The sequence below is a fragment of the Myxine glutinosa genome, chromosome 10, assembly GCF_964187855.1.
Source record: "Myxine glutinosa chromosome 10, kmMyxGlut1.1, whole genome shotgun sequence".
In the NCBI taxonomy this organism is placed as follows: domain Eukaryota; kingdom Metazoa; phylum Chordata; class Myxini; order Myxiniformes; family Myxinidae; genus Myxine; species Myxine glutinosa.
Window position 1 is genome coordinate 10582717 of NC_136270.1, and position 26399 is coordinate 10609115.

A 26399-nucleotide genomic window follows, 5' to 3' on the forward strand; every position below is an offset into this window, starting at 1 on the left:
GGAAAGATCATGGCAGATAGTGAGACCCAAAAGCTTGAGTGACAGAACTTCTTGGACAGGATTATTCAGAAAGTAGATGGGATGGTTGTCCAGTCGGTCTTTTCGGAGAGACATCGTAAGAGTGTGAGATTTGTCAGGATTGAAAGACATGTTCCACTTGTTTGCCCAGTCTGTGATTTTGTCCAGGTCTGCAGAGAGTGAGGAGGCTGCAGACTGCCGATCTGAGGGATGAGGAATGGAGCGGCAGAGAGTGGAGTCATCAGCAAAGAGATAGAGAGGATTTTCAAGAGAGTCAGAGAGATCATTGATGAAGACCAGAAAAAGCATAGGGCCCAGAACACTGCCTTGGGGAACTCCAGCCTGAACAGGAAGAGGAGATGAGAGAAACCCATTCAGGGCCACACGTTGATGACGACTAGAGAGGAAGTCTGCCAGCCATGTGTGGAGATTTCCATGGATTCCAAAGGAGAGTTTGGTGAGCAGAGCGGGGTGCCAGACTGCATCAAAGGCACGTGATATGTCGAGGGAGACGGCTCTAATTTCCTGTTTGGCATTGAGGACCTCCATCCATTGTTGAGACAGCAGAAGCAGCATGTCCAGAGTAGAGTGACCTGGTCTTAAACCAAATTGATGATCAGAGATCAAGCCATTGGAGAAGAGGAAAGATTTCATATCCAAAGCAATTATGGATTCCATGACTTTGCTGATAATTGGGAGAAGGCTGATTGGTCTGTAGTTGCTAGGATCTGTTTTTGCACCTTTTTTGTGCAAAGCGGTGATGTTGGCTGATTTCCAAGCAGATGGCAGTTGACCTTGAGCAAAAGAGAGGGTGAAGAGAACAGAGAGAGGGAGTGAAAGAGCGAAAGAACAGGATTTTAGGACCCGTGGGCTGATGCCGTCAGGTCCAGTTGCAGAATCAGAATCAGAGTCGAGGGTTGACAGAAACTTTTCCACCTTGTCAGGAGGAAAGGACATGGAGTCCTGGAGCAGCTGGGTACGACTGGGTATGGTGGGTACAGAGAGGGATGGGTTTGGGACACAAAATTTAGAGGCAAACACAGAGTTGAGGCATTCAGCTTTTGCACGTGCGGAGTCAGATGTATATATATATATATATGTACCCCATAGTCAGATAGTTTGCCCCCCATAGTCAGATATATATATATATATTTGAGTTTGCCCCCCATAGTTAGTCACACGAGCAACATGTAACCTCATTTGTAGTATAGTTATGTCTTAGTATATGTGAGAGTAGGCCCCTTCCAGTGTTAATCCTGTGTTGTGTAAAGACAGGAGGATAGGCCCTACTTCTACAAACCATTCCACGTCCATAGGCTCGATCCATTGCGGCTAAAAAGCCCTGGTTGTGTTGGGCGCGAGTTAACACGAGGTAGGCCTCGGAAGGTGGAGGAGGGTTGAGGTTGGCGCAGCGGCGAGGCGATGACAGTAAGAATGAGTCACCAATCAGGGCTCACAGCGTGTGGCTGCAGCACTGCATCACAGGGCGTGGTTGGGACATTCGATCGGGCTAAGGGCGTGGCAATAAAACCCTTTGCACGAAGCCCCCACCTCATTTGAGTTCTCAGTTATGAGAAGGGAGAGGCGCTCGTCGAGTTGCGCGCTCGTTGAGTTATGGGAGAGGTGTGCTGAAGGAAGTCGTGAGTTCTGAGTTCTGAGAAGGTAGATGCGCTTGAAGAGGATCACTCGCACTGTACGAACTTGGTTACGAGGGATACGTGGGCGCAGCCAGGGCATTGATAACTTGCGTGGTTCAGCCAAAGCGAATGAACGCGGCTGATTAACCGCCAGCCGCACTAAGTCCGCCCTCTGCCGTTCGCCCCGAGATTACCCGTTTGTTCGAGCGACACGATACGAGTCCCTGCCTTCGCCTACTTCCATCTTCGTGGGACGTGCCGGGGACCGTGGAGAGCCAGATGGGGCCGAGCCTGGACGACCACTGCGGCGCTGGTGAACATCATCCTGCCCATCTGCAATCCCCGTGTGAGTCTGTCAGACGGGCCCGTTTGTCCTGGGGTATTAAGTATTAAGACTGTCTCAGCTTCCCTGTGTCTCTTCGTCCTGTACTGTATATACGTGCCATAATAATTAAAGCTATTTGTTCTTCCTTTTCTTCTGTATTCAATCGTCTTTGTGATTTCTCCATTGACTAAGCGTGGCACGGGTAAAACAGCTTGAATCTGGTTCCACTATCTATAACGGCGCGGATCACATGTACGCAAACCTCTCGGCGTATCACCATCACACGTGGTTCGTACGAGGCTTATTTCCTCGCATCCAGGGCAGCGCTAGTACTTAGGTACGAGCGAATTTGGTCCCGAAACCCTATTTGGCGCTGTCTGGAAGGGACGTAATAGGTCTCGGGTCGCGCCAGGTCAGTAAAGACGAGGGGATTAATCCCCCCTTAATAAGGGGAGAAGGCCGGCGGCAGATCCGTAACAATATATATATATATATATATACTGAGTTATGTGTAACAACTCAGGTTATGTGTGTATATTTGTGACCAAGACATCTTCTTCAAATATATATAAAACTGAAAAACATGGGCCATGAAGCCATGAGGGGGTGAGGCAGGCAAAGCCATGGGTCTATATGTCTATAAATTCCATACTGTTTGAACATCGGTTGCATCCTGTCTATTAATTACATACGTCTATTATTTATGTACTGTTGGAATATACCTTTCGGCCCTTTGGACTGTTGAAACCCCTTAGACCTTTTAAGACCCTTTAAATCACCCAAGTCCCTTAAACCCACTAATATTCCTTATGACTCCAAAGACCCTCAAAGACCCCAAAGACCTTAAATACCCCAAGGACACTGAAGACCCTTAAATACCCTAAATATCAAAAAGACGCTGAAGACCCAAAATAACTCTAGGACCTAAAATACCCCAAAGACCTTTAAAGACCCAGATGACCCAAAGGACCCAAAATAATCCTGAGGACCCAAAAGACACAAAATACACAAAGACCCTGAAGACCATTAAAGACTGCAAAGATCCATAAGACGCTTTAAACCCATTAGACCAGCTTGAACCCTTGACTATTTATAGCTTCAGACCACTTGGACTTTAGATTACAAATCAATTACATATAAATAATATTCAGGTCCATGAAAGATGATCGTAGATTCACAATCTTAATATAAAATGTCCATAAGCAATGCAAAGATGTATTTTATATTTTATTTCTTTATTTATTTTTCAACTCGAAAAATAAACTTTACAACGACGTTTAAATTCCACGACTTGACCTGAAATTTTTACTTCTATTTCTGCTTAACCACAGCGACAACAAGGAATGTTTTAACTGAACTAGCGGTATCCTCATTTTATTTTGTTATGACTCTGGTAGCTTGTACCTGTTGCTGCGTTTGAGCCTGCAGAGTAACTGCTGAAATCTATACATTATATCCGGGTTCTTCCCGACATCTTTGATCTTTGTTCTTTTCACACTTCTTTCTGGTTTTTAAGATCTCTCTTTATTCATTATAATTCTTAATTTTACTTTTAGGCCTGGTGTTGGCTTCGTGGTTTGGGTGCCGGCTTGGGATCCTAGGATCCTGGGTTCGAATCCTGGTCGATCACTGAATTAACGCCATGGGGGTTGACTCAGCCCGTCATCCTTCCAAGGTCGGCGAATTGAGTACCAGTTCACTGGTAATTTTCTGTGTTGGAAGAGGCGACTAACAGGGTTGGTGGCAGGAAGGGCATCGTAACACATTGCTTCAAAAAGGGGACCACTGTGCCCAAAAAAGGCCAACCCCCGGTCTGCAGGGAAAAATGGCCTCTAAAGGTGGTTCTGCTTCTTGCTTTTTCTTTTCTTTTATCTCTTTTGCTCTTTATTTCTGTCTTTCTTTGTCTAACTTTCTCGGGAGAATTGAATTCTTGCAGAAAATTTTCTGTAAGGCTCACTTGGCTGCACCTGGATGTTTCTGAGGGTAGAGGAATAGCGGATACAACCCAAACCCTATCCAGGTCCTCCTGATGAATCCATCTTTGCTCTTTACTTGTTGAGGTTCCGACTGATGACTCCATCTTTGCTCTTTACTTTTTCTGGTTTCTCCTGATGAATCAATCTTTGCTCTTTACTTCTTCTTGTTTCTCCTGATGGCTCCATCTTTGCTCTTTACTTTTTCTGGTTTCTCCTGATGACTCCATCTTTGCTCTTACTTTTTCTGGTTTCTCCTGATGACTCCATCTTTGCTCTTACTTTTTCTGGTTTCTCCTGATGAATCAATCTTTGCTCTTTACTTCTTCTTGTTTCTCCTGATGGCTCCATCTTTGCTTTTACTTTTTCTGGTTTCTCCTGATGGCTCCATCTTTGCTCTTTACTTTTTCTTGTTTCTCCTGATGACTTCATCTTTGCTCTTTACTTATTGAGGTTCCTCCTGATGACTCCATCTTTGTTCTTTACTTATTGAGGTTCCTCCTGATGACTCCGTCTTTGCCCTTAACTACTTCGGTTTACCCCTGATGACTCCATCTTTGCTCTTAACTTCTTTGGTTTCCTCCTGATGACTCTATCTTTGCTGTTTACTTATTGAGGTTCCTCCTGATGACTCCATCTTTGCTCTTAACTTCTTCAGTTTCCTCCTGATGTGGTTTCCTCCTGATGACTCCATCTTTACTCTTAACTTCTTCGGTTTCCTCCTGATGACTCTATCTTTGCTGTTTACTTATGGAGGTGCCTCCTGATGACTCCATCTTTGCTCTTAACTCCTTCGGTTTCCTCATGATAACTCCATCTTTGCTCTTAACTTCTTCTGGTTCCTTCTGATGACTCCAATGCAGTATTTGGTGTTCCATTTGATTAGGCCACAGATTTACACAGAACAGTGAGGGTCCCACCCCATTGTGTAATGATATTTTAGGTTTATGTCACAAATAACAACAACAACGCACCCACAAACAAGTATTGCCATTAGCAGTCAGATGGTCATAGGATAACTCTCCCACCATTTCAATCGCATGACTTTTAGAGCCCTCAATTTTATTGCAATCAAATTCAGTGACGTGTCAAGCAGGTGCACGTCCTTCCAACTCAGAAATGGCACAACATGGGCAGATACTGGATGCTAATCATTTTTGGCCGCCAAAAAGAGTTGGCCGTAAAATTTTGTATTTCTTTTGGACCTAATTGTTGTTGAGGATGTCATAGTTGCGAGTTTTAATCATATGAACGGTTTGTTTCTGGAGAAGTTTACTTTGAAGGAAACATCGTTTTTGAAAGTATGAGGGGAGGTCTTCTCTCGCTACTCCTCAAGACCTGTGTTGTGTGTGCGCCAGGGAGCGGTGATCAGTGCGCCCATGGAGCATGCGTTACCGATGCAGCCATCTGGTGTGATGGGAGCGCTTGGCCAACAGATGTCGCACTTGTCTTTAAGCAACACACCCGCGGTACGTACACACCTTTATCTCACCTTCGAGAAACTTCATCGACATCGTCTATATCTACAAGGGTTGCTGAGTTGTTTGGGCTTCACCTGAGTGGTCTCAAATAATGTGCATTTTACTCTTTTAACACATTACTCATTTAGTACTGTAGGAAATGTATTTAATGTCAAATATCTACGTCTTAAAGCTATGTAGTGGGACACAAAAAGTAACCATTGCTTATGTATGTTAATAAGAAATACTATAATGCATATAATGGTGAAACAAATGTAAACTTTGCTTTCTACACAATTTGTTGCGATTTTATTAATCCAGCAGCAATGTTACCATGCAGCCTCACATCGCTGATGGGAATGTTGAGAGGATGGGAGAGGGAAGAGGGGAGGGAGAGAAAGGGGAGAGGAGGGGAGTGATGGGGGATAGGGAGGGGGAGCGTAGTGGGAGTGGAAATATAGGAGAGGATGGGGGAGAGGGCAGGTGAGACAGGGGAGGGAGAGAGAGGAGGGGAGGGATGGGGGATAGGGAAGAGGAGCGTAGGTGGGAGTGGCAAGAAGGAGGAGAGGGATGGAGAGGGGAGAGGGGAGATGAGAGGAAGAGAGGGGAGAGGGAGAGGGGAGGAATGGGGAATAGGGAGGCGGGAGTGGAAAGAAAGGAGGGGAGGGAGAGAGAGAGGAGGAGATGGATGGGGGATAGGGATGAGTGAGCATAGGGGTGAGTGAAAAGAAAGGAGGGGAGGGAGAGGGAGAGGAGGAGATGGATGGGGGATAGGGATGGGTGAGCATCGGGGCGAGTGGAAAGAAAGGGAGGGGGGAGGGGGAGAGAGGGGAGGGAGAGAGAGGGAAGAGGAGGGGGAGGGAGGATGAAAGGGGGATAGGGAGTGGAGGGGGAGGGAGAAAGGAGGGGAGAGGAGGAGTTGGGAATAGGGAGTGGAGGGATGGGGATAGGGAGTGGGGGGGGGTAGAGGAGGAGGTGTAGATAGGTAGTGGGGAGTGGGTATAGGTAGTGGAGAGTGGGGATAGGTAGTGGGGAGTGAGGATAGGGAGAGGAAGAGGTGGGGTGTGGGGATAGGGAGAGGAGGAGGTGGGGATAGGTAGTGAAGAGTGGAGGTGGGAGAGGAGAGGAGGGGTGGGAATAGGGAATGGGGAGTGGAGGGGGGGGGGGAGAAAGGAGTGGTGGGAAGAGAGGACGGGGATGGGAGGGGATAGGGAAGAGGAGGAGGAGGAGGGGAGCAGGAAGAGTGTGAGGAAGAAGAGGAGTGGGAGGGGGAGCAGGAAGATGGGGTCGGGGGAGAGCAGAAGGAGAGGGAAAGAAAAGCAGTAGGAGGGGTGATCAAGGATCAGGAGGCCTGACCAGGGATCAGGAGGAGGGGTGAGGGGTGAGGGGTGAGTGGGGAGCAGGAGGAGAGTGAGAGAAGAGCAAAAGTGGGGGGTGAACATGGATGAGGAGGAGGGCTGAACAGGGATCAGGAGGAGGGGTGAGCAGGGAGCAGGAGGTGGGGTGAGTGGGGAACAGGAGGAGGGGTAAGTGGGGAGCAGGAGGAGGTGTGAGTGGGGAGCAGGAGGAGTGAGTGGGGAGCAGGAGGATTGAGGCGGGAGCAGGAGGAGGGATAAGTGGGGAACACGATGAGCGGTGAGTGGGGAACAGGAGGAGGGTGAGAGAAAAGTAGTAGGAGGAGTGAACAGGGATCAGGAGGATGGATGAGTGGGAAGCAGGAGGAGGGATGAGTGGGGGAGCAGGGGGAGGGAGGAGTCGTGGAGCAGGAGAAGGGGTTAGTAGGGAACAGGAGGATGGGTGAGCGGGAGCAGGAAGAGGAGGTGGCAGAGCAGGAGGCTGGAGCACATGTGTTCCATTACCAATCAGCTTGTAGAGCGCTCGCCAAGTGGGTTAAGCACTCAAGCAAGCACTCCAATGAAACGGTTGATAAGGAACGGCCGGCTTGGCAAGCAATTCGTGCTTATGAAGATCAGGCATTCGATGGTTATGGCTTAGAATTCACTTATCTTGTTGCTTTGCTCATTGTAATCCTCCCATTATTTTTAATGTTCTTTTAGTTCGAACTTTAATTTGATTGATTTTGCCTTCCTAACTCCAGAGATGTCCCCCACGGAGAACCCAGGCAGCTTTTGTGGCAATCCCGATGATTAATTATTTTCATTGCATTCAACAAAGTTAAACTTGCAGGCACACTCCTTCATCTTTTCTTCACTCAATATAATTGTTGGAACAGTAGAAAAAGTTAAGTTCAATGTGGAAAGGAGGAAGGACAGCCCTTTTAAAGCTCAGTTAAAAAATATACACTTGATTAAATTTTGGTACCTATTTAGTCCTGGAGATCCGATCCTCAAACTCGAACCCAGATTTCAATTATATACTTTAATTAGTCATGAGAGTAGATAGTTCATTTGAATAGGCCGAAATAAAATGGCGCCTTAATAACCCAGCGTTGTGAGAGAGCGCTGATTAAGAAGGCACGCCGCCATTTCGGAAAGGCTTTTTTTTGTTTTATTTGTGATGAGCATCCCCTAAATTATCTTCAAAAGAGTGTTTAAACACACCTAAACACCCAGCTTTTAATTAATGTACTCCTTTAGAGTTCGCTTTGTGTGCGTGGTGCATGCAAAGTTTGGGTTCATTGGGCTCGGTTTCATGGTTTTGGAGTTATGGAGGACACACACACACACACACACACACACACACACACACACACACACACACACACACAAAGAAAGGTAGATACTTTGAGACCTGGGAGGGCTCCGTTCCACCTTATGAAACCCGCATATGGAGATAACAACCAAAGACACAGTAACCGACGAACTTACATTGTCTTTTATTATTGCTATCATAGATATGTGTGGTATATTAGTGTTTTGCCAGTTTATCGTGTGAGCCAGTGTTACACAGAGTAGGGTGTGTGTATGTATGTATATATATACACCATAAATGTATACACGAGGCAGGCATGATTAGCCAACAGGGCCTTTTTCAAATAGAGCACATACATATACAAGGCATTTTACCTCCGCCACCAAAGGTGCATGAATGAAGGTTGTGTTTTCACCCCTGTCTGTTTTGTGTCTGTTCCGTTTTTTTTTTGTTTTTTTTTTTTGTGAACGCTTTCATCTATCTTCGTCAAACTTTAGCAGAGGATTCCAAAGGACAAAAGTGAGGCTGCCAATGTTTTTTCACTAGAAAGGCCAAAGGTCAAGGTTCTCTCGTTTGTCTGGGTGATATATCAGCCATCTTTTGAGCTAGGAAACTGAAATTTGGACACATTAGTGAACACGTGCTTTGGCAAAAACTGCATTTTTCATTTTTTGATTAATCAATTAATTGATTGATCAATTAATTAATTATCGATTTATTAAGTACTTATTACCCTCGCCTAAGGAGAGGGTATTGCATTTGAGTCTGTTTGTTTGTCTGTTTGTTTGTTTATTTGTCCGCACAGAATAAATATGATTTTCTCTGCAACCGTTGGTCCGATTGACAGGAAATTTGCACCATAGGTGCAACTCCACCTGTAGAATTTTTTAATGATAATTATGATGTCATAGGTCACGTGGTATGGCCGCCATCTTAGAAAAACTGAAAAATTTTGCACCTCTTATCTCCAAAAGCACTGCATAGAAAAAATTTGGACATGGCTCATTGTAAAGAAGTCTCCATGTGGAATAACATATGTTAACGATGACGTCATAGGTGCCTCCATTATGACCTCATAATTTGACGAGTACAAAACGCCATCCGATCAAGATGAAATTTCTTGAACATCATCTAGGGATAAATTGGTCGAGAAAAAATATATAATGAAGATGTCATCGATCACGTGGTTTTCCCGCCATATTTGTTTTAACACAAAAGCCTTAAAAACCACGGAAAACACATACTGGTAAGGGTCTGCAATCTCTGATGCTCTTTCTCGTTTATTTTATCTCTCATATAGGCAATATCTCAGGCACCTTTTGTTCTAGGATGCTGATATTTGGACACAACAATGACCAAGTGATTTCGTTGTAAAGGGTATTTTTGAATTATTGATAAATCAATTAATCAATTAATTTTATTTTTTTTCGATTAATTAGTTAATTTTCAAAAAGTTACAGTCAGATGAAACAGTGGTGGTTTAGGTATGCTATTAGCCAATTGATTAAGAATTTAATTATTTTATTATTATTATTAATTTATTTTAATTGCACAATTAATCAATTATTGATTATCTTTATCTTCGTCCTACTTTTCAGGCTATACTGCCTAATGTCCTTTATTGTTTGTCTGTCTGTTTGTTTGTGAACAGGATATCTCAAAAAATTGTGGATGGATTCATACAAAATTTAGAGGAGAGGTTCGGTTTGTGAAAAGGAAGAATTGATTCAATTTTGGGGAAGATTAGGATCCAGATCCGGATCAGAGAATTTTTTAAGTGATTCTTCATCATTGAGTGCAAGGGCCAAAAACGATATATAGCACAATATCTCAAAAAGTTGTGCACGGATTCGGATGAAATTTGGTGGACAAGTACAAGCCGATTAGCTTTTGGTTCAGGTCAGAATTCCAGGTCTGGCCTTTCAGTGGGACTCAAAACTTAGGAGCGTTAAAGTGGTGCCCAGAACCATCTTACACATTCGGTGTCTGGATTGCTGGTCTTACTTTCTGTCTCACTGAAACTATAGCTACCGGGCGAGCTCTCTCTTTCTTGCAAACAAACATCATACACTTTTCATCATACACTTTCTTATTCGTTTTCGCTCCTCACCTTTACATTCTCTCACTTTTATTTATCTTTATGCAGTTATCTTTTTTAAGGCCTGGCTTCGATGAGGGCTATATAATCGGTGTCTGGAGCCTTCAATATATATATTTTTTAAAGTTCAGCCTGGCGCAGGTATGCTCTCTGCCGAGTGCGGTTCTAGTTCCCCATTGCTTTGCTGACAGGTTTAAACAAGGGACACCATGTTGTACTTCACCAACATTATGCTCCATTCACTTTATTAATTGCCCGAGGTCATCCTTCATTGCTGAGAAAACCACATCATCTTCATCAATCATCCATGCTGCTCATATATGGCGTGAGAAAATCCACTTCACTGCAAAGCTCATTGCTAGATGCTTTGGTTTGAACCTCCACCTGAAATGAGTGAAATGCAACATTTTGAAATTTCGAATTATTCTCACTCCGATTTCAACATCACCGTAATTTCTATTGTTAAGTTGTTGAAACTTTCCTTCTATAGGATTTGTAATACTGGGTACCACCAGGGGGCACTGTACCATGCACATTTACATAGAGATAATTGGGGTCTTCCCCTTGCTTCCCTCCCCCAGATATGCTACACAGACAGAGTACCTTAACCATATTCAGGGTACCTATAGGCAACATGAAGTGAAGGCAAATGTACCTAATTTAAGCGAGCTTGAGTCCCACAGATTATTTGAGTATTTGTTATGATATGTTACATACGGGTATAACTATATGGCCCTTACACTTAGCCTATGAGTCTACCCATGAATCTCATTAAGGCTATGAGACACCCCTCTATAATCTTATCTCGTTAGTTTTATGGAGAGAGGGAGGGGGGCGTGAGGGCAAGGGCCGAGGGACCAGAGACACCTCCTCCGGCCGCAGGACAGGACAAAACCCGCCCCGCCTGACACGAATACAGGCCAGCGGGCCCACCCCCCATCCCCCCGCACCCCCCAGATGGACGAGCGAACAGTCCAAGCCGCCGGGCCCCAGAGCGCACGACGGCGACCCCCGCGGATGCCACACCAATCCAACCGAGCACCCGGCATCACCCCCACCCCTGCCAACCCCCGACACGGGCAGTCCGATCTCAGGGGCCACCTCCTCACCAAGACGAAGACCCCTTCCGCCCCATGTCCCTGACCCAGGCTACTGGCGGCGTGCGATTACCACCGTTCCACAAGTGAGGGAGGGGGAGCATGAGGGCAGAGGTTGAGGCACCGGAGTCAAAACAGCAGAACCGGACGACGCCTGCCCCGCCATCACCCCCGCCGGATGACCGCGAGGGAACCGGGGACCGGCGGGCAAGACACGAACACAAGCCCACGGGCCCACCCCCACCACCCCCCAGACGGACGAGCATCCATCCCGAGCCGCCGGGCCCCAAAGCGCACGACGACGACCCCCGCGGACGCCACACCAGACCGACTGAGCACCCGGCCACCGCACTCACCCCCGCAAACCCCGATACGAGCGATCGAGTCTCAAGGGCCACCTCTCACCGAGACGATGTCCCAGCGACTGTGGTTAACCTCGTTCCCTGCGTCATTTAGGTCCTGGGATACAGGGGAAGAGTGGGAAGGGGAGACGATATTAGACAGTGTTACTTACAAGGGGGGGGGGGGGGAGGTTGATAGCCGCTCGTCTGGCCGGCCAGACTAGCTACCCGTCCCTTCCTTGACTCCTCAGTATGGCCAGGTCACGGCGGGCGTATCGAGCCCGCCCTGCACTGATTTCATTTTGGAGTCAGCTTAAGACTGGACCGGCCCCCTCTCGCTGCTGCGGCAAGGCTCTGAGTGGCCTCTGACAAGCCTCCCCCCCTTAACCCGAAGTGCCTGACGAAGGGGGGGGGGCGGAGGAAGAGAGCTGCTCGTCTGGGCCGACAGCCGAGCCACCAGTCCCTCCGACGACTCCCTCATACGGACGTGTCCCGGCGGGTGTCTCAAGTCCGCCCCGTATGGATCTTTGTTTGGGAGTTGGCTAGGGCTGACCTGGAACCCCCCTACGCATCTGCAGCATGGCCCCTAGTGGCCTGAAAGGATCATCCTCCCTGAACCCCATGGTCCCTTGCTGTTGGCATCACAGGGGAAGAGTGGGAGGGGGAGACGATATTAGACTGTGTTACTTACGAGGAGGGGGGGGCGGGGGAGGCTGATAGCCACTCATCTGGCCGGCCAGACTAGCTTCCTGTCCCTTCATCAACTCCTCAGTACGGCCAGGTCACGGCGGGTGTATCGAGCCCGCCCCGCACTGATTTCCTTTTGGAGTCAGCTTAAGACTGGACCGGCCCCCTATCGCTGCTGCGGCTAGGCCCCGAGTGGCCTCTGGCACGCCTCCCTCCCTTACGAATGGGGGGATGGAGGAAGAGAGCTGCTCATCTGGGCCGACAGCTAAGCCACCAGTCCCTCCGACGACTCCCCATATGGTCGTGTCCCTGTGGGTGTCTCAAGTCCGCCCCGTATGGATCTTTGCTTGGAGTCGGCTAAGGCTGACCTGCCTCCTCCCCCCTACACATCTGCAGGGCGGCCCCTAGTGGCCTGAAAGGATCTTCCTCTCTGAACCACATGGTCCCTTGCTGTTGGCATCATTGGAGAGTTAGGGGGGGGGGAGACGCGGACCAGCCTGTAATGTCAGTCAGCCCTGCACCGAGGGCACCGAGGGCACCGAGGGTCAACTGAATCCATAGCGCATCCCAGGCATGGTCCTACCTAACCACATTCTTTCTGGGGCACGCCCGAATTACTGGTGCTCGGGTCAACTGTCGGGCGACGACGCACTGAGCCCTCATACCTAGCGGCAACCGCACGTGAGACTTCGACCATAATCGCAACGAGAGCCACGGGGGAGGAGAGGCACACGGCGCCCCCGCCGGGCTGGCACAACCGCCCCGGCACCGGCCGCCACACACCCACGGAAACACGGCCACCCGATCAAGACCCCACCGCCCAGAAAGGCCAGGAGCGAAGGCCCGCCACCTTGCGCCGCGTCCGCAACGACCACTCCGAGCTCCCACCAGCCGCTGAAGCGAGGGCAGGCCAGACAACCGGAATCCGAGCCCCGCGTTCGAGGCGGAGCAGGGTGAGAGTGGAGAGAAGGGTGTGGAACCCAGTGGCAACCGCACAAGAGACTCCGACCACAGCCGTGCCAAGAGGCAAGGGGGAGGAGCGACGCAACGCACACCAGCCGGACTGGCGCAACCACCCGCAACACCCGCCGCCACACACCCACGGAAACACGACCACCCGACCAATACCCCCCCCACCCCCCTCGCCCGGAAAGGCCAGGAGCGAAGACCCGCCATCCCGCAACGCGCTCGATTGGGGGAATAAATTTAATTCAGATTTTAATTCACCTCAGCCATGCATATCCCCTCCTGAAACATACACTGCTTGTGACTTGAGTGGTTGACTAAAATTACCCCCCCCCCCCCCCTGTAGAAAGGGTCATGGCATTACCGCTTTACACAAAAAAGGTGCAAAAACAGATCCTTGCAACTACAGACCAATCAGCCTGCTCCCAATTATCAGCAAAGTCATGGAATCCATCATTGCTTCGGATATGAAATCTTTCCTCTTCTCCAATGGCTTGATCTCTGATCATCAATTTGGTTTCAGACCAGGTCACTCTACTCTGGACATGCTGCTTCTGCTGTCTCAACAATGGATGGAGGTCCTCAATGCCAAAGAGGAAATCAGAGCTGTCTCCCTTGACATATCAAGGGCCTTTGATACGGTCTGGCACCCAGCTCTGCTCACCAAACTCTCCTCCTATGGTATCCATGGAAATCTCCATGCATGGCTTGCGGACTTCCTCTCTGGTCGTAGTCAACGTGTGGCCCTGAATGGATTTCTCTCATCTCCCCTTCCTGTTCAGGCTGGAGTTCCCCAAGGAAGTGTGCTGGGCCCTGTGCTTTTTCTGGTCTTTATCAATGATCTCTCTGACTCTCTGGAAAATCCTCTCTATCTCTTTGCTGATGACTCCACTCTCTGCCGCTCCATTCCTCTTCCCTCAGATCGGCAGTCTGCAGCCTCCTCACTCTCTGAAGACCTGGACAAAATCACAGACTGGTCAAACAAGTGGAACATGTCTTTCAATCCTGCCAAATCTCACTCTCTTACTATGTCTCTCCGAAAAGATCGACTGGACAACCCTCCCATCTACTTTCTCAACAATCCTCTCCAAGAAGTTCTGTCACTCAAGCTTTTGGGTCTCACTATCTGCCATGATCTTTCTTGGGAAAACCACATTTCCAAGCTGGCCTCCAAAGCCAGTCGCCGACTGGGCATCCTCCGTCGTGCGAAGTCCTTCCTCGGCACACCTGAGCTCCTCACCACTTACAAGGCTTTCATCCGCAGCTCAATGGAATACTGTTCTCCCCTATGGGCTGGTGCTCCTGCCTCACACCTGGTTCGGCTTCACGCTGTTGAATCCAAAGCTTTCAAAATCATTGGAATCTCCCGCGATGAAGCTATCTCTGAGGGCCTTTCACTCACTCACCGCAGGCAGGTAGGTGGTCTTTCCGTTTTCTACCGACTCCTCTCCGGCCTTGCTCCCCCAGCTCTCTCTGTGCTCTGTCCCCCAAATATTCCTACAGGTCGCACAAGATCTGCCAGCAACCCTCTGATGGTTAAACTGCCGAAATCTCGGCTCTCTGCTCACCTTCACTCTTTCATTCCTCTTTTCTCCCGCCTGTGGAACAAACTCCCACACTCCCTTCAATCCCTCTCCTCCCTCCAGGTCTTTAAAACAGCTGTTCACCACCATCTCTTATCTTCCCCCATCCATAACCTTGATCTTTTCTACCCCCACTAATTCACCCCAGATCCACCTTGTTTGAAATTCCAACTTATTTCCTGGAAATCCTGGCAGTGTCCATATGTTTATACCTCTCCCACCCCCCCCCCCCCTTCACATGCCTCCCCCCCCTTCACATGCCTCCCCCCCAAAGCCCTCTCCCTCCCACAGATCTCTCGATGTCTCCATGTCTCTCGGTCCCTGCTCTCAAATGTTGTGTTTGTGTCCTTCCCCCTCTCTCCCCATCTTGTCTACCGCTCCCGATGTTATTTGTTTTATGTGTCTGTTTGTCTTTCTGTGTGATTAATGTTCGCTCTTTCACGAGCCTCGATCTTGTATACAAAAAAAAAAAAAAAAAAAAAAAAAATGGGGATTCTATCGGCATTAATTATAGATGGGAGTCTCTGAAGTAATTTAATCCCCCATGGATAACTTACAGCCCTGTGGTTACCTCACAAGCTAACCTAATGTAAGGCAGTTAGTTGAAGGAAATAATTAAATAAATCGGAATACCTTACCCAAAAGGTCTTGTACCCACGATATTTGGGGAGGATAACTTAATTTATTTACAGACTTGGAATTTAATATGGAATATTTTTTTTTCTTGACTTGGGTTTACTTTCTTAACTCAGTATATCAATCTGGTGAGTTTCTTTTACACTTTGGTGATTTATTTGTTAAAAGAACCATGTCACTGATTGTCTGTCGCAGCAAGAAGTCAACAACAGGATTATATCACAGGTGGCGTGGCAAAATGTACGGACAGGTGCATTTGATGATTGGCTTCACAGTCGGGTATACAAGGGTTGTTGCGTTCTGTATTCGTGGAAAACAACTGCTGCATGTCTCCAAAAGTTATTGCCGCTTCCTCTGGAGATGGTCCGTCAACTCGACAATGCTGTTGGTCATGGAGTGGTGGCTTTACGAAATTACGGCATGAAACAGCGTGCTATTGCTCGGCAGTATGGCATCACTCAAGGTCAGGTGTCAAAGATCCTGAAACGAAATGCTCAGAGGGGTGTCCCTACTCCAATACCGAGGCCAGGACGTCCCCGCAGAACCACAAGGAGGGATGATTGCCAGCTGCACCGGTTAGTCCGCAATGGCCGTACCAAGTCAGCTAATCGGCTCAGGGCTGAGTGGCAGCAACTGACAAATGTGCCTGTATCCAGAAGGCTAGTCAACCAACGACTGGTTCAAGCAGGCTATCGTGCCAGGCATCCCCTGAGAAAGCCACGCCTGACCAGACAACACCGCCAGTGCCGATTGCAGTGGGCCAGAGAGCACCGTCAATGGCAGCCAGGACACTGGAATCACGTGATCTTCAGTGACGAGTCTAGATTTCTGGTCTATCGTCAAGATGGCCGCGTCCGAGTGTGCATACAAGTGCATGAAACCTACAACAAAGATTGTATGGTGCCAAAAGTCCAAGCTGGAGGTGGTGGGGTGACCGTTTGGGCTGCTTTTCATGCAGGGGGAAAAACTTACCTAGTTGTTCTGAATGGAAACCTGAACCAGTTCAAGTACAGGGCCATTCTGGAAGAAACATTGCCTCCATTTGCTCGTGCAGCCTTTCGAGGAAACTTTGTCTTCCAAGATGACAATGCACGGCCTCATCGTGCTCGCATGATTCAACACTTTCTTGCTGACCGTGGTGTAGAGCATATGGAGTGGCCTGCCATGTCCCCGGATATGAATCCGATAGAGAACTTGTGGGCAGAATTAACGCGTCAAATCGACCACTTGGACCAGCAGCCGACCTCTGTGCGTGAATTGCAGCAGGCTATTGTCACTGCATGGCAAGGGATTCCTGTCCAAACCTTGGCAAATCTCGTGAACAGCATGCCTCAACGTGTACGTGCTCTCCTGAATGCTCGTGGGGGTTACACGAAGTACTGAACTGTAATTTTACTGTCCGTAATCCCAGTCGTAATTTAAGTTTTGTTTTTGTCAAAAAAATTTTTGGCTAATGTGCAAAATAAAGAGATACTTCTGGAAAACGTACAGAAGTTTAACACAGTACTGTCCATGAATTGAGTTCGATATCTGTTTACATCACTTTCAAGGATCAATTTATTTGTTTCGAAATGTCAAATGTGGTTTTTGTTTCTTTTAAAGGTCACATTAACAAAATCTAGAATAATTTCAACATAATTCCAATGAACTTTAGGTTCTAAGTCATCTTGAAAAGTAAGTTCACCTCCACAAAAAAAAAATTCCATATTAAATGCCAAGTCTGTATTTGTAAGGCAGTGGTAACTCCCGACTACCAAGAAGTGGGCCAATGGGGGGAATAAATCTAATTTAGACTTTAATTTACCTCAGCCATGCATATCCCCAACCTGGACATACACTGCTTATGACATTAGTGGTTGACTAAAATTACCCCCCCCCCCCCCTTCTGTAGAAATAGGGGCCTGTCGTGGGGTTCTGTGGGCATTAATTATAGATGGGAGTCTCTTAAGTAATTTAAATCCCCATGGATAACTTGCAGCCCTGTGGTTACCTCACAAGCTAACCTAATGTAAGGCAGTTAGTTGAAGGAAATAATTAAATAAATCGGATTACTTTCCCCAAAAGGCCTTGTACCCCCGATATTTGGGGAGGATAACTTAATTAATTGATGTGGTGGGTAGTGGTAACTCCTGAGTACCTGAAAGTGGGCCAATGGGGGGAATAAATTTAATTTTAGACTTTAATTTACCTTAGCCATCCATGTCGACACCTAAAGCACACATTGCTTGTGATATGCAAGGTTGACTAAAATTACCCCCCACTCCTCATTAGAAGGGGGGGGGGCCTGTCGTGGGGTTCAGTGGGCATTAATTTATAGACGGGAGTCTCTTAAGTAATTTAATCCCCCATGGATAACTCACAGCGCCGTGGTTACCTCACAAGCTAACCTAATGTAAATCGGCGAGTTGTAGGAAATAATTAAATGTCAGATTACCCTCCTCAAAGTCTGTGTACCTGCCTTGTTTGGGGTAACTTAGTTTGAGGAGGTTTTTCCCAATTGGGAGAAAGGGAGAGAGTGTGGGCGAGAAGGAGGAAAGGGGAGAGAAAGAGAGGTGAGAGTGGAACGAGATTTGAGCGAAGCTGAGGGTGTGAGGACACTTTACACCTACTTACCACAGCTTACCTGTACCCAGTACCTTCATGCTCACATCAGCAGGGCTTGCCACAACTCTCTATTTCCCTCAACAACCAAAACGATTGCATCATACAACAATATATACACAGCATTAGTGGAGATTCATTGGACACAATAACCTTGGGGGGCACACAACTTAGGACTCGGACGCACCTTTATTCATCTGCAATCTGCACACCTGTTGCATTAGGAATGCCACGACATGTTTAGACTTTGCAAAAATTACAACACACAAGCAGATTACAAAATCTGGAAACAGATTGAGATAAGCCCATGGGAGCCCTAAGGAGAACCGGGTAATTCCTATGGGAATTTCAATGGAAAACTTTCCCAGGATCCTAATCCGGGGAATCTTACACCATCCATCAACAATCTACACACACGTATGCAATTAGCAATGTCAAGCATCATATGATAGGCATTACAGTCGTCAAAAAACATTTTTAATCCACTTTATTCGACACAATGTGGTGAGGCCTAGCGACTAGTCAAGAGCCCGGCCTACAATCATAATTTTTATCTCGTTCGGAGCGGGGAGATTGTGTTCCAGTGTGAAAATGCCCAAAGTAAGACGAGAGCAGAAAACAGATTTGAAATTGAGGTTGAAATAAGCCAGAGAGAGCTATTTAAGTAGATTGGTGATAAGTAGACTACGGATTTTTATGTTAAGAAAATAGGCCTTTTATGTTTTGAAAAGCGGGAATTTTTTTTTTTTATGTGAAAAAATCCCGAAATATTTTTTTCCCCCGTTTTATTCATTTTTTATTATTACCAAGTTTTTCAGAAATCAGTCAAAAAAAGAACAAAAAATGGTAAGCTTTTTCCTGCACAACATTAAGCACTCTGGGCTAGTAAACAGGTAAAAAATGACGTTCAGGTACCTTTATTGCAACCGCATTGTTTGATAAGTAGAGGACTAGAAGAAATTGACAAGACCCTTTTAGGAACGGTTAAAGTAGGTGTTTGAAATCATTATCTTGGTAATGTTCTCCTTGGTGAGGCGGTGTCGGCGGTCGGTGAGGACGTTTCTGTAGACGGAGAAGGACCTTTCCACGTCGACGCTGACGATGGGGCAGTACCTCAAGAGGGGGATGTCGGCAAGCTTGACTCCAGCCGGCACACCAACCTCAGATCCGTGCTGATCTCCATCCAGGATCAAAGCCACTGTCCTCAGCACACCAATGTCGGGATTGCGCTGCAGCACCGCCTTGAACTTGGTGAGCGGGATCTCCTTACGGCAGCCTCGGATCTTTTCGAGCTCCTCCTTGGCCTGATCAAGGAGCTGGAAGGCCTTGGCCAGCTCCATGCCGGCCTCCTCCAGCTGCTTAAGGATCTTCGGGATGAACGACACGTGGGCATTTAAGAAGACCAAACTGAGCTTGATGTCCGCCTTTCCGAACAGGTCCTTGGCAGTCCGGATTGCCATCGCGTCGTCATCGTTCAGCTGGTCCACAATGTCCTTGACGGCCTCGAAGTGCTCGGCGTAAAACACCGCGGCATCGATCCACGTCCCCCACCGAGTCAGAATGGGCTCTGGGGGGGAGAGATAGATTGGGCTGCTGCTCCTTCCAAAGGACAACACGCGACGGGGCTTTGACGAACACCTTCTTCGTCGTGGCAATCAGGTCGTTGACGTCCTTGAACATTTCTCGGACTGTCTCGCAGACACGGTGGAGCGCGTGGGCAACGCAAGTCACATGCAGCAAGTCCGGGAAGAGTTCCTTCAGGGCATGGCCGGCCTTGATCATATAGGCCGCGGCGTCGCTGACAAGGACCTTGAGGCACTCCGGCTTGAAATCAGGCCAAAGATAGCGCAGCGTGTCATTGACTGCGCGCACGATCTCCCCGGAGTTGGTCTTCTCCAGAAACATGCACTGGACGAGGTGGGGACGAAAGTACCCCTCCTTGGACAAGCGTCCCGCGATGATGTTGGCCACATATCGACCTGCCGAATCGGTCGTCTCGTCGACGGACAGCCAGATGGGCTGCTGTCCGAGGTCGGCACGGATCCCCACCAAGGCCTCGTCGTAGCACTTGTCGAGGTAGTGCTTTCAAATCCAGCTTTCATCGGGGATCTGGAGAGTGATGTGCTTCTCCAGGAACGACCGGAGGGCAGGGTTTTCCAATTTCGACCATGGGATGCCAGCGGCCAGCATGGCCTGGCACAGCTCCTGAGCCACGACATCGCACTTGTGCCTCTTTCCGCCACCAAAGTCCTCCATGGTGGCTTGCGTGACCGTCCTCTTCTTCTTCAAGGCCAAGTTGCTCTTGTGGCGGTCTCCTCGGACATGTTGGGCCAGCTCAGACTTCTGCTTCGCCCGGAAAGTCTTTTCACAAGCTCGACAGAAAGCCGTGTCACTCGACACGTACTTGAAGGTGGCCCCATCGCCGCCAGCGTTGAATTCCTTCAGCCACTTGTCACGAAGAGCAGCACTCATCTTGATAGGAGACTTGTTCACACTTTGTGTACACTCTCTCACTGTAGTACACCGCCTCACTGCTGTACACGCTGGGGACACAACGCACGCAAGTGGACGCAACGTTTTGTTTTTGAGATCGATCGCAGTTAAAAATTTCGATCGCAGTTAAAAATTTCGAAAAATTCCCAAATTTTTTTTAGCGTTGCCAGACATTTTCGACCAAAAAGGGCATTTTATTTTATTTTTCCCGAAAAAAGGCGAAATATTTTTTTTCTCCGAAAATAGCAAAAAAAAATTTGCGCCCAAAAAGCGGTTTTATGTGAAAAAAAAATTCCCCTTTTTTCACATAAAAATCCGATGTGCAGTGATAAGACATGGACTGCCGTTGCAATAGTAACCAATGATCGTATTTTTAATTTCACTAGTTCAAATTGGCCAATTTTCCTAAACTAAATTGTACCACTAGATGCAGGGACATCACTTTAGAGCAGAAATGGAAACAGATTAAATTCGTTGTAAAATGAAACCGTGCACGAGAAAACAAAATCTCCTCAGATTGAAAGTCGTACCACAATGCGTCATGACGTCATCACGTTTAGCATTGAAAGAGCTTATTATATATGTTAGTATTTTTAATAACTCGGTCATTTTTCGTCCGATTTTCGCCAAATAAAGGTTACCATTGCTTGTAAATACCCCTCTTTCTCGTTGAAGGTGAAGAAAGGATGAACTTCAGAGCTAGAATTGAGCCGTGAAGCGGCGCTGAGTTCTACATGGGTTATCCCTATTAATTACCAAGTACTGTAATTTTACCAATGTTCATCAAAATTTCACCAGATTCGTTCCAATGGGGCATTAAGACACTCTATTGACTGCAAAATCCGGAAACGGAATTTAAATCGAGGTTGAAATAAGGCCGGTAGAGCTGTTTGAGTAGATACATGACAAAACCTGGACTCCTGTTGCCAAGGTTACCCACGATCGCATTTTAAAATTGCCGATATCAAATTTGCGGAATTTGACCGAACAAAATACATCATTCCAAGCACGACATCTACTTTGCCGTTAAAAGTGGAAACACAGTCAGGATACGGTTTAATTCCGAATCGTGCACGGTCAAACCATAAAGCATCCTCTGAGGCACGTCGTGCCGTGCGCATGACGTCATCTGTGGGACGTGGCCGATGTCAATGTTAAACTTCGATCAAACCAGGTCAAATTTTTCCGATTTTCATCAAATTTGTAGCAGTATTTAATTAACTCGTCAAAGGCAAGACTACGATCGAAAACCGTTTTCAAATCGGAGCTAGATTAACGCCGTAAAATCTGCCTGCACGTTTACCCCAGAAAAAAATATATATATATACATGCAGTCACGTGAAAAAGTAAGTACACCCCATGTAAAGTTTGGACTTTTTCAACATATTTCAACATAGAGCTATTTGATCTTCATTTCAACAATATTGATAGATAAAGGTGATATAATATAACAAATATCATGAAACATTTACATTTTCTAGTCCATTGTATAATTTAAATAAACATAAATGCAAATTTCGCATGTGGAAAAAGTAATTACACCCCTACATTTTCACTACTTCAAATACCTAAAATTAGAATCAGGTGCACCAGCTCAGGTGCAAATGTTTAGAACATCGTTAGAGAGGATCTTGGAGGAACCTGTCTTATTTAAACCTCAGACATTTCGTTTGGTTTGCTCTTTGTTGGTGAAGTGTGCGGCTTCACCATGCTTAGATCTAAAGAGCTCTCTGACGCCTTCAGAAAGAAGGTTATAGATGCCTACGAGTCTGGGAATGGATTTAACAAGATCTCCAAACAATTTGAAATCAATCATTCGACTGTCTGGAAGATCATCTACAAGTGGACAAGATTCCAAACAAGTGCCAACTTGTTCAGGCCAGGCCGCCCCAGCAAGTTCAGCCCGAGAGCAGACCGCAAGATGCTGAAATAAGTCTCTAAGAACCCCAGAATGTCATCACGGAACCTACAGGTAGCTCTTGCCACTGTTGATGTCAAAGTGCACGAGTCTACCATTAGAAAGGGGCTGCACAAATTTGATCTACATGGGAGGTGTGCCAGGTGGAAACGTTTGCTGTCCAGAAAGAACATCAGGGCAAGACTAAAGTTTGCCAATGAACACCTCGGCAAAGACCAGCACTTCTGGAACAATGTGCTCTGGACAGATGAGTCAAAGGTAGAGCTATTTGGCCACAGTACCAGAAGACATGTTTGGCGAAAACCAAAGACAGCATTTGACCACAAGAACCTGATACCAACTGTAAAGCATGGTGGTGGAAATATTATGGTTTGGGGCAGCTTTGCTGCATCAGGGCCTGGGCAGCTCACCATCACAGAATCCACTATGAATTCTTCATTGTACCAGAGGGTGCTTGAGGATAATGTGAGGCCATCTGTCAGAAAGTTGAAGCTCAACCGAAGGTGGACCTTGCAACATGACAATGACCCTAAACATACCAGTAGATCCACCAAGGAATGGCTGAAAAGAAAGAAATGGAGGATTCAGGAATGGCCAAGTCAAAGCCCGGATCTAAATCCCATCGAGATGTTGTGGGGGAATTTGAAACGAGCTGTGCATGCAAGAAACCCCTCAAACATCGCACAGCTGAAAGAATTAGGCATGGAGGAGTGGGCAAAAATTTCTCCCAGTCGATGTCAGACACTGGTAGACAGTTATAAGAAACGCCTACTTCAGGTTGTTTCTGCCAAAGGGGGCAATACCACCTATTAGAGCCAAGGGTGTACTTACTTTTTCCACATGCGAAATTTGCATTTGTTTATTTAAATTATACAATGGACTACAAAATGTAAATGCTTTATGATATTTGTTATATTATATCACCTTTATCTATCAATATTGTTGAAATGAAGATCAAATAGCTGTATGTTGAAATATGTTGAAAAAGTCAAAACTTTACATGGGGTGTACTTACTTCATCGCTTGACTGTATATATATATATATATATATATATATATATATATATATATATATATATATATATATACTTATAAAGAATCTTGTTTCTCACAGTCTGAGAGTCCTTTAGGTGCTTTTTTGCAAACTCCAAGCGGGCTTTCATGTGTCTTTCACTGAGGAGAGGCTTCCGTCTGGCCACTCTGGCATAAATCCCAGATCGGCGGAGTGTTGCAGTGATGGTTGTCCTTCTGGAAGTTTCTCCCATCTCCACACAGGATCTCTTGAGCTCAGCCATAGTGACCATGGGGTTCTTGGTCACCTCTCTTACCAAGGCCCTTCTCCCCCGATTGCTCAATTTGGCCGGGTGGCCAGCTCTTTGAAGAGTCCTGGGTGTTCCAAACTTCTTCCATTTAAGAATTATGGAGGCCACTGTGCTCTTGGGAACCTTCAATGCAGCAGAGATTTTTTTTGTAGGCTTCCCCAGATCTGTGCATCGACACAATCCTGTCTCTGAGCTCTGCAGGCAGTTCCTTCGACCTCATGGCTTGGTTTTTGCTCTGATATGCATTGTCAGCTGTGAGACCTTATATAGACAGGTGTGTGCCTTTCCAAATCATGTCCAATCAATTGAATTTACCACAGGTGGACTCCAATCAAGGTGTAAAAACATCTCAAAGATGATCAAGAGAAATGGGAGGCACCTGAGCTAAATTTCAAGCGGCATAGCAAAGGGGCTGAATACTTATGTAAATGTGATATTTCAGTTTTTTATTTTTAATAAATTTGCAAAACTTTCTAAAATCCTGTTTTCTCTTTGTCATTATGAGGTATAATGACTAGGTATATAGACTAGGTATATAATGATTATGAGGTATATGAGGTATATATGAGGTATAATGAGTTGAGATGGGGTGGGTATGGGGTATTCTGGATTTATGGGGTATTGAGATTGATGAGGGAAAAAATGAATTTAAACGATTTCAGCATAAGGCTGCAACATAACAAATTATGAAAAAAGTAAAGGGGTCTGAATACTTTCTGAATGCACTGAAATTCCCAACCGCCGTTCATTACTTGATATATATATTATACTTGATATATACATATATATATTTGTGTGTGTGAAAATTACACTTCCAGACTAGGAATCAAACCCAGGTCCTCTAATGAACCGTACCAGTGCTCTGCCATCTGAGCCATCTGGACGACCCTTGAACATGCATGCAGTTTACCCACATTTGGAATTGGCACTCTCTTTTCACCCGAAGGTTGCCCAGCACCTTTTTAACCTGTCGTTCCATGCTCTTCACGGGGTTCACCTCGACTTTGTGGTACGTGTGGTCCTCACTAACACACTCGCCGATATAAAGCAACATCATTACATTACCACCAATGACTACCAATGAGAAAAGCGCGCTGTGCAGCCTCCGCCAGGAGTCTTATGTCATCATACCTGCAGAAAAAGGTTGGGCAACTGTAATTTTTAACCGAACAGATTACAATCACAAGGCTTTAACACGACTGAATGATGAGAACATGTACCACAAAGACGAGGTGAACCAAGTGAAGAGCATCCACTGACAGGTTAACAAGGTGCTGGGCGACCTTCGATGGTCTATGAAAAAACTCGGTCCATGCATCTCCGAGATATGGTTGCAGACGCATGAACGAGACGAAATCCATTAGCTCCCATTTTGGACCAAGTCCAACGGGAGCTAATAATCTCCAAATACACCACAAAATGGTTTCCCTTCTCTATGGACTATGGGGAACAGCTCATCCCAGTTGGCTTTTCAATGGTGACGTCAGACATGCAAGCCCATCGGGTGACGTCAGTATATGTATTTCCATGAATTACCAGGACATTTGGAGACTATGAACCAATTGTGATCTAATTTATGGGATTTGAACACATACTATTCCACACTCATAAAACACATTTATCTCAGAATCTATATTCTTATGGATTTTTCATCATAAATTTTGAAGCAGAAGAGTAGCGTGCATCAAATTTGGCACAGTTAATCTATTCAGTGTATTAAATGTCCTGAACTTGAGCTTTCTAGATGGTTGACCAGCTTGTGTTGTGATGTAGTCTATGAATTACACAACAGAAGATGGACTGTTGCCTTGGATATAGCATTGTGACATCGTACCATCCATTAAGTGGCAATTGCCAAGGATATTTGAAAAGGCAGAGTGGATCATTTATAATTATTTCCTGTGATCACCTCATTTATTCACTTGACGTTATGTCAGGTTAATAATTTTGCATCATTGTACAAACCTTAAACATTTGAAAAGTGCACATATATATATATATATATATATATATATATATATATATGTATATATATATATATATATATATATATATATATATATATATATATATATGTATATATATATATAATATATATATAATATAATATATATATATATACATATATATATATATATATATATATAAGCCTGAACTTGAACTTGAATGTGTCACACAGCTTTCTTTTAAAATAGCATATTTTTTCAAAAAAAAAAAAATTCCTTTATTTCCCCCACTTCATAACTGGCTTCTTGTTCTGCACTGCTAGAAATTGTACTTAATATCTGTACACCAATTATACTACTAAAAATAACTTAACAAGAATCCCTTTGTCTGCATAGTAAGTCTGTTAAGAGTTAAGTCTGTATAAAATTTTCTTTAGAACTCTCCAGAAGTCATCAGTTTTTCTGAATGATAAAATCTGAAAATGATAAAAATGAAATTTCTGAAATGATATCTGAAATCAATCAATGATCAATCAATGATCAATCAATCTATCAATGATTTCTGAAATGATAAAAAGCTCGTAAGCTCGCTCGTACTCATAATTACCCATCAAAAATGACGGGTTAGAACCGTTTATTTGGCGGT

At 45.9% G+C, this 26399-nt stretch overlaps 1 protein-coding gene across 3 annotated transcripts in view; it reads left to right on the forward strand.

The window, feature by feature from the left end:
• Positions 1-26399, forward strand: part of LOC137434244 (RNA-binding motif, single-stranded-interacting protein 3) — a 561728-nt gene that overhangs the window by 511818 nt on the left and 23511 nt on the right. For 2 of the 3 annotated variants that reach the window (XM_068127062.2, XM_068127063.2), the window contains exon 11: positions 5312-5422. The exons of the other annotated variant lie outside the window; for it this stretch is intronic. In XM_068127062.2, coding sequence (XP_067983163.1) covers positions 5312-5422 — 111 coding nt within the window. The remainder of the gene's footprint in view (positions 1-5311; positions 5423-26399) is intronic. 3 annotated transcript variants of the gene reach the window in all.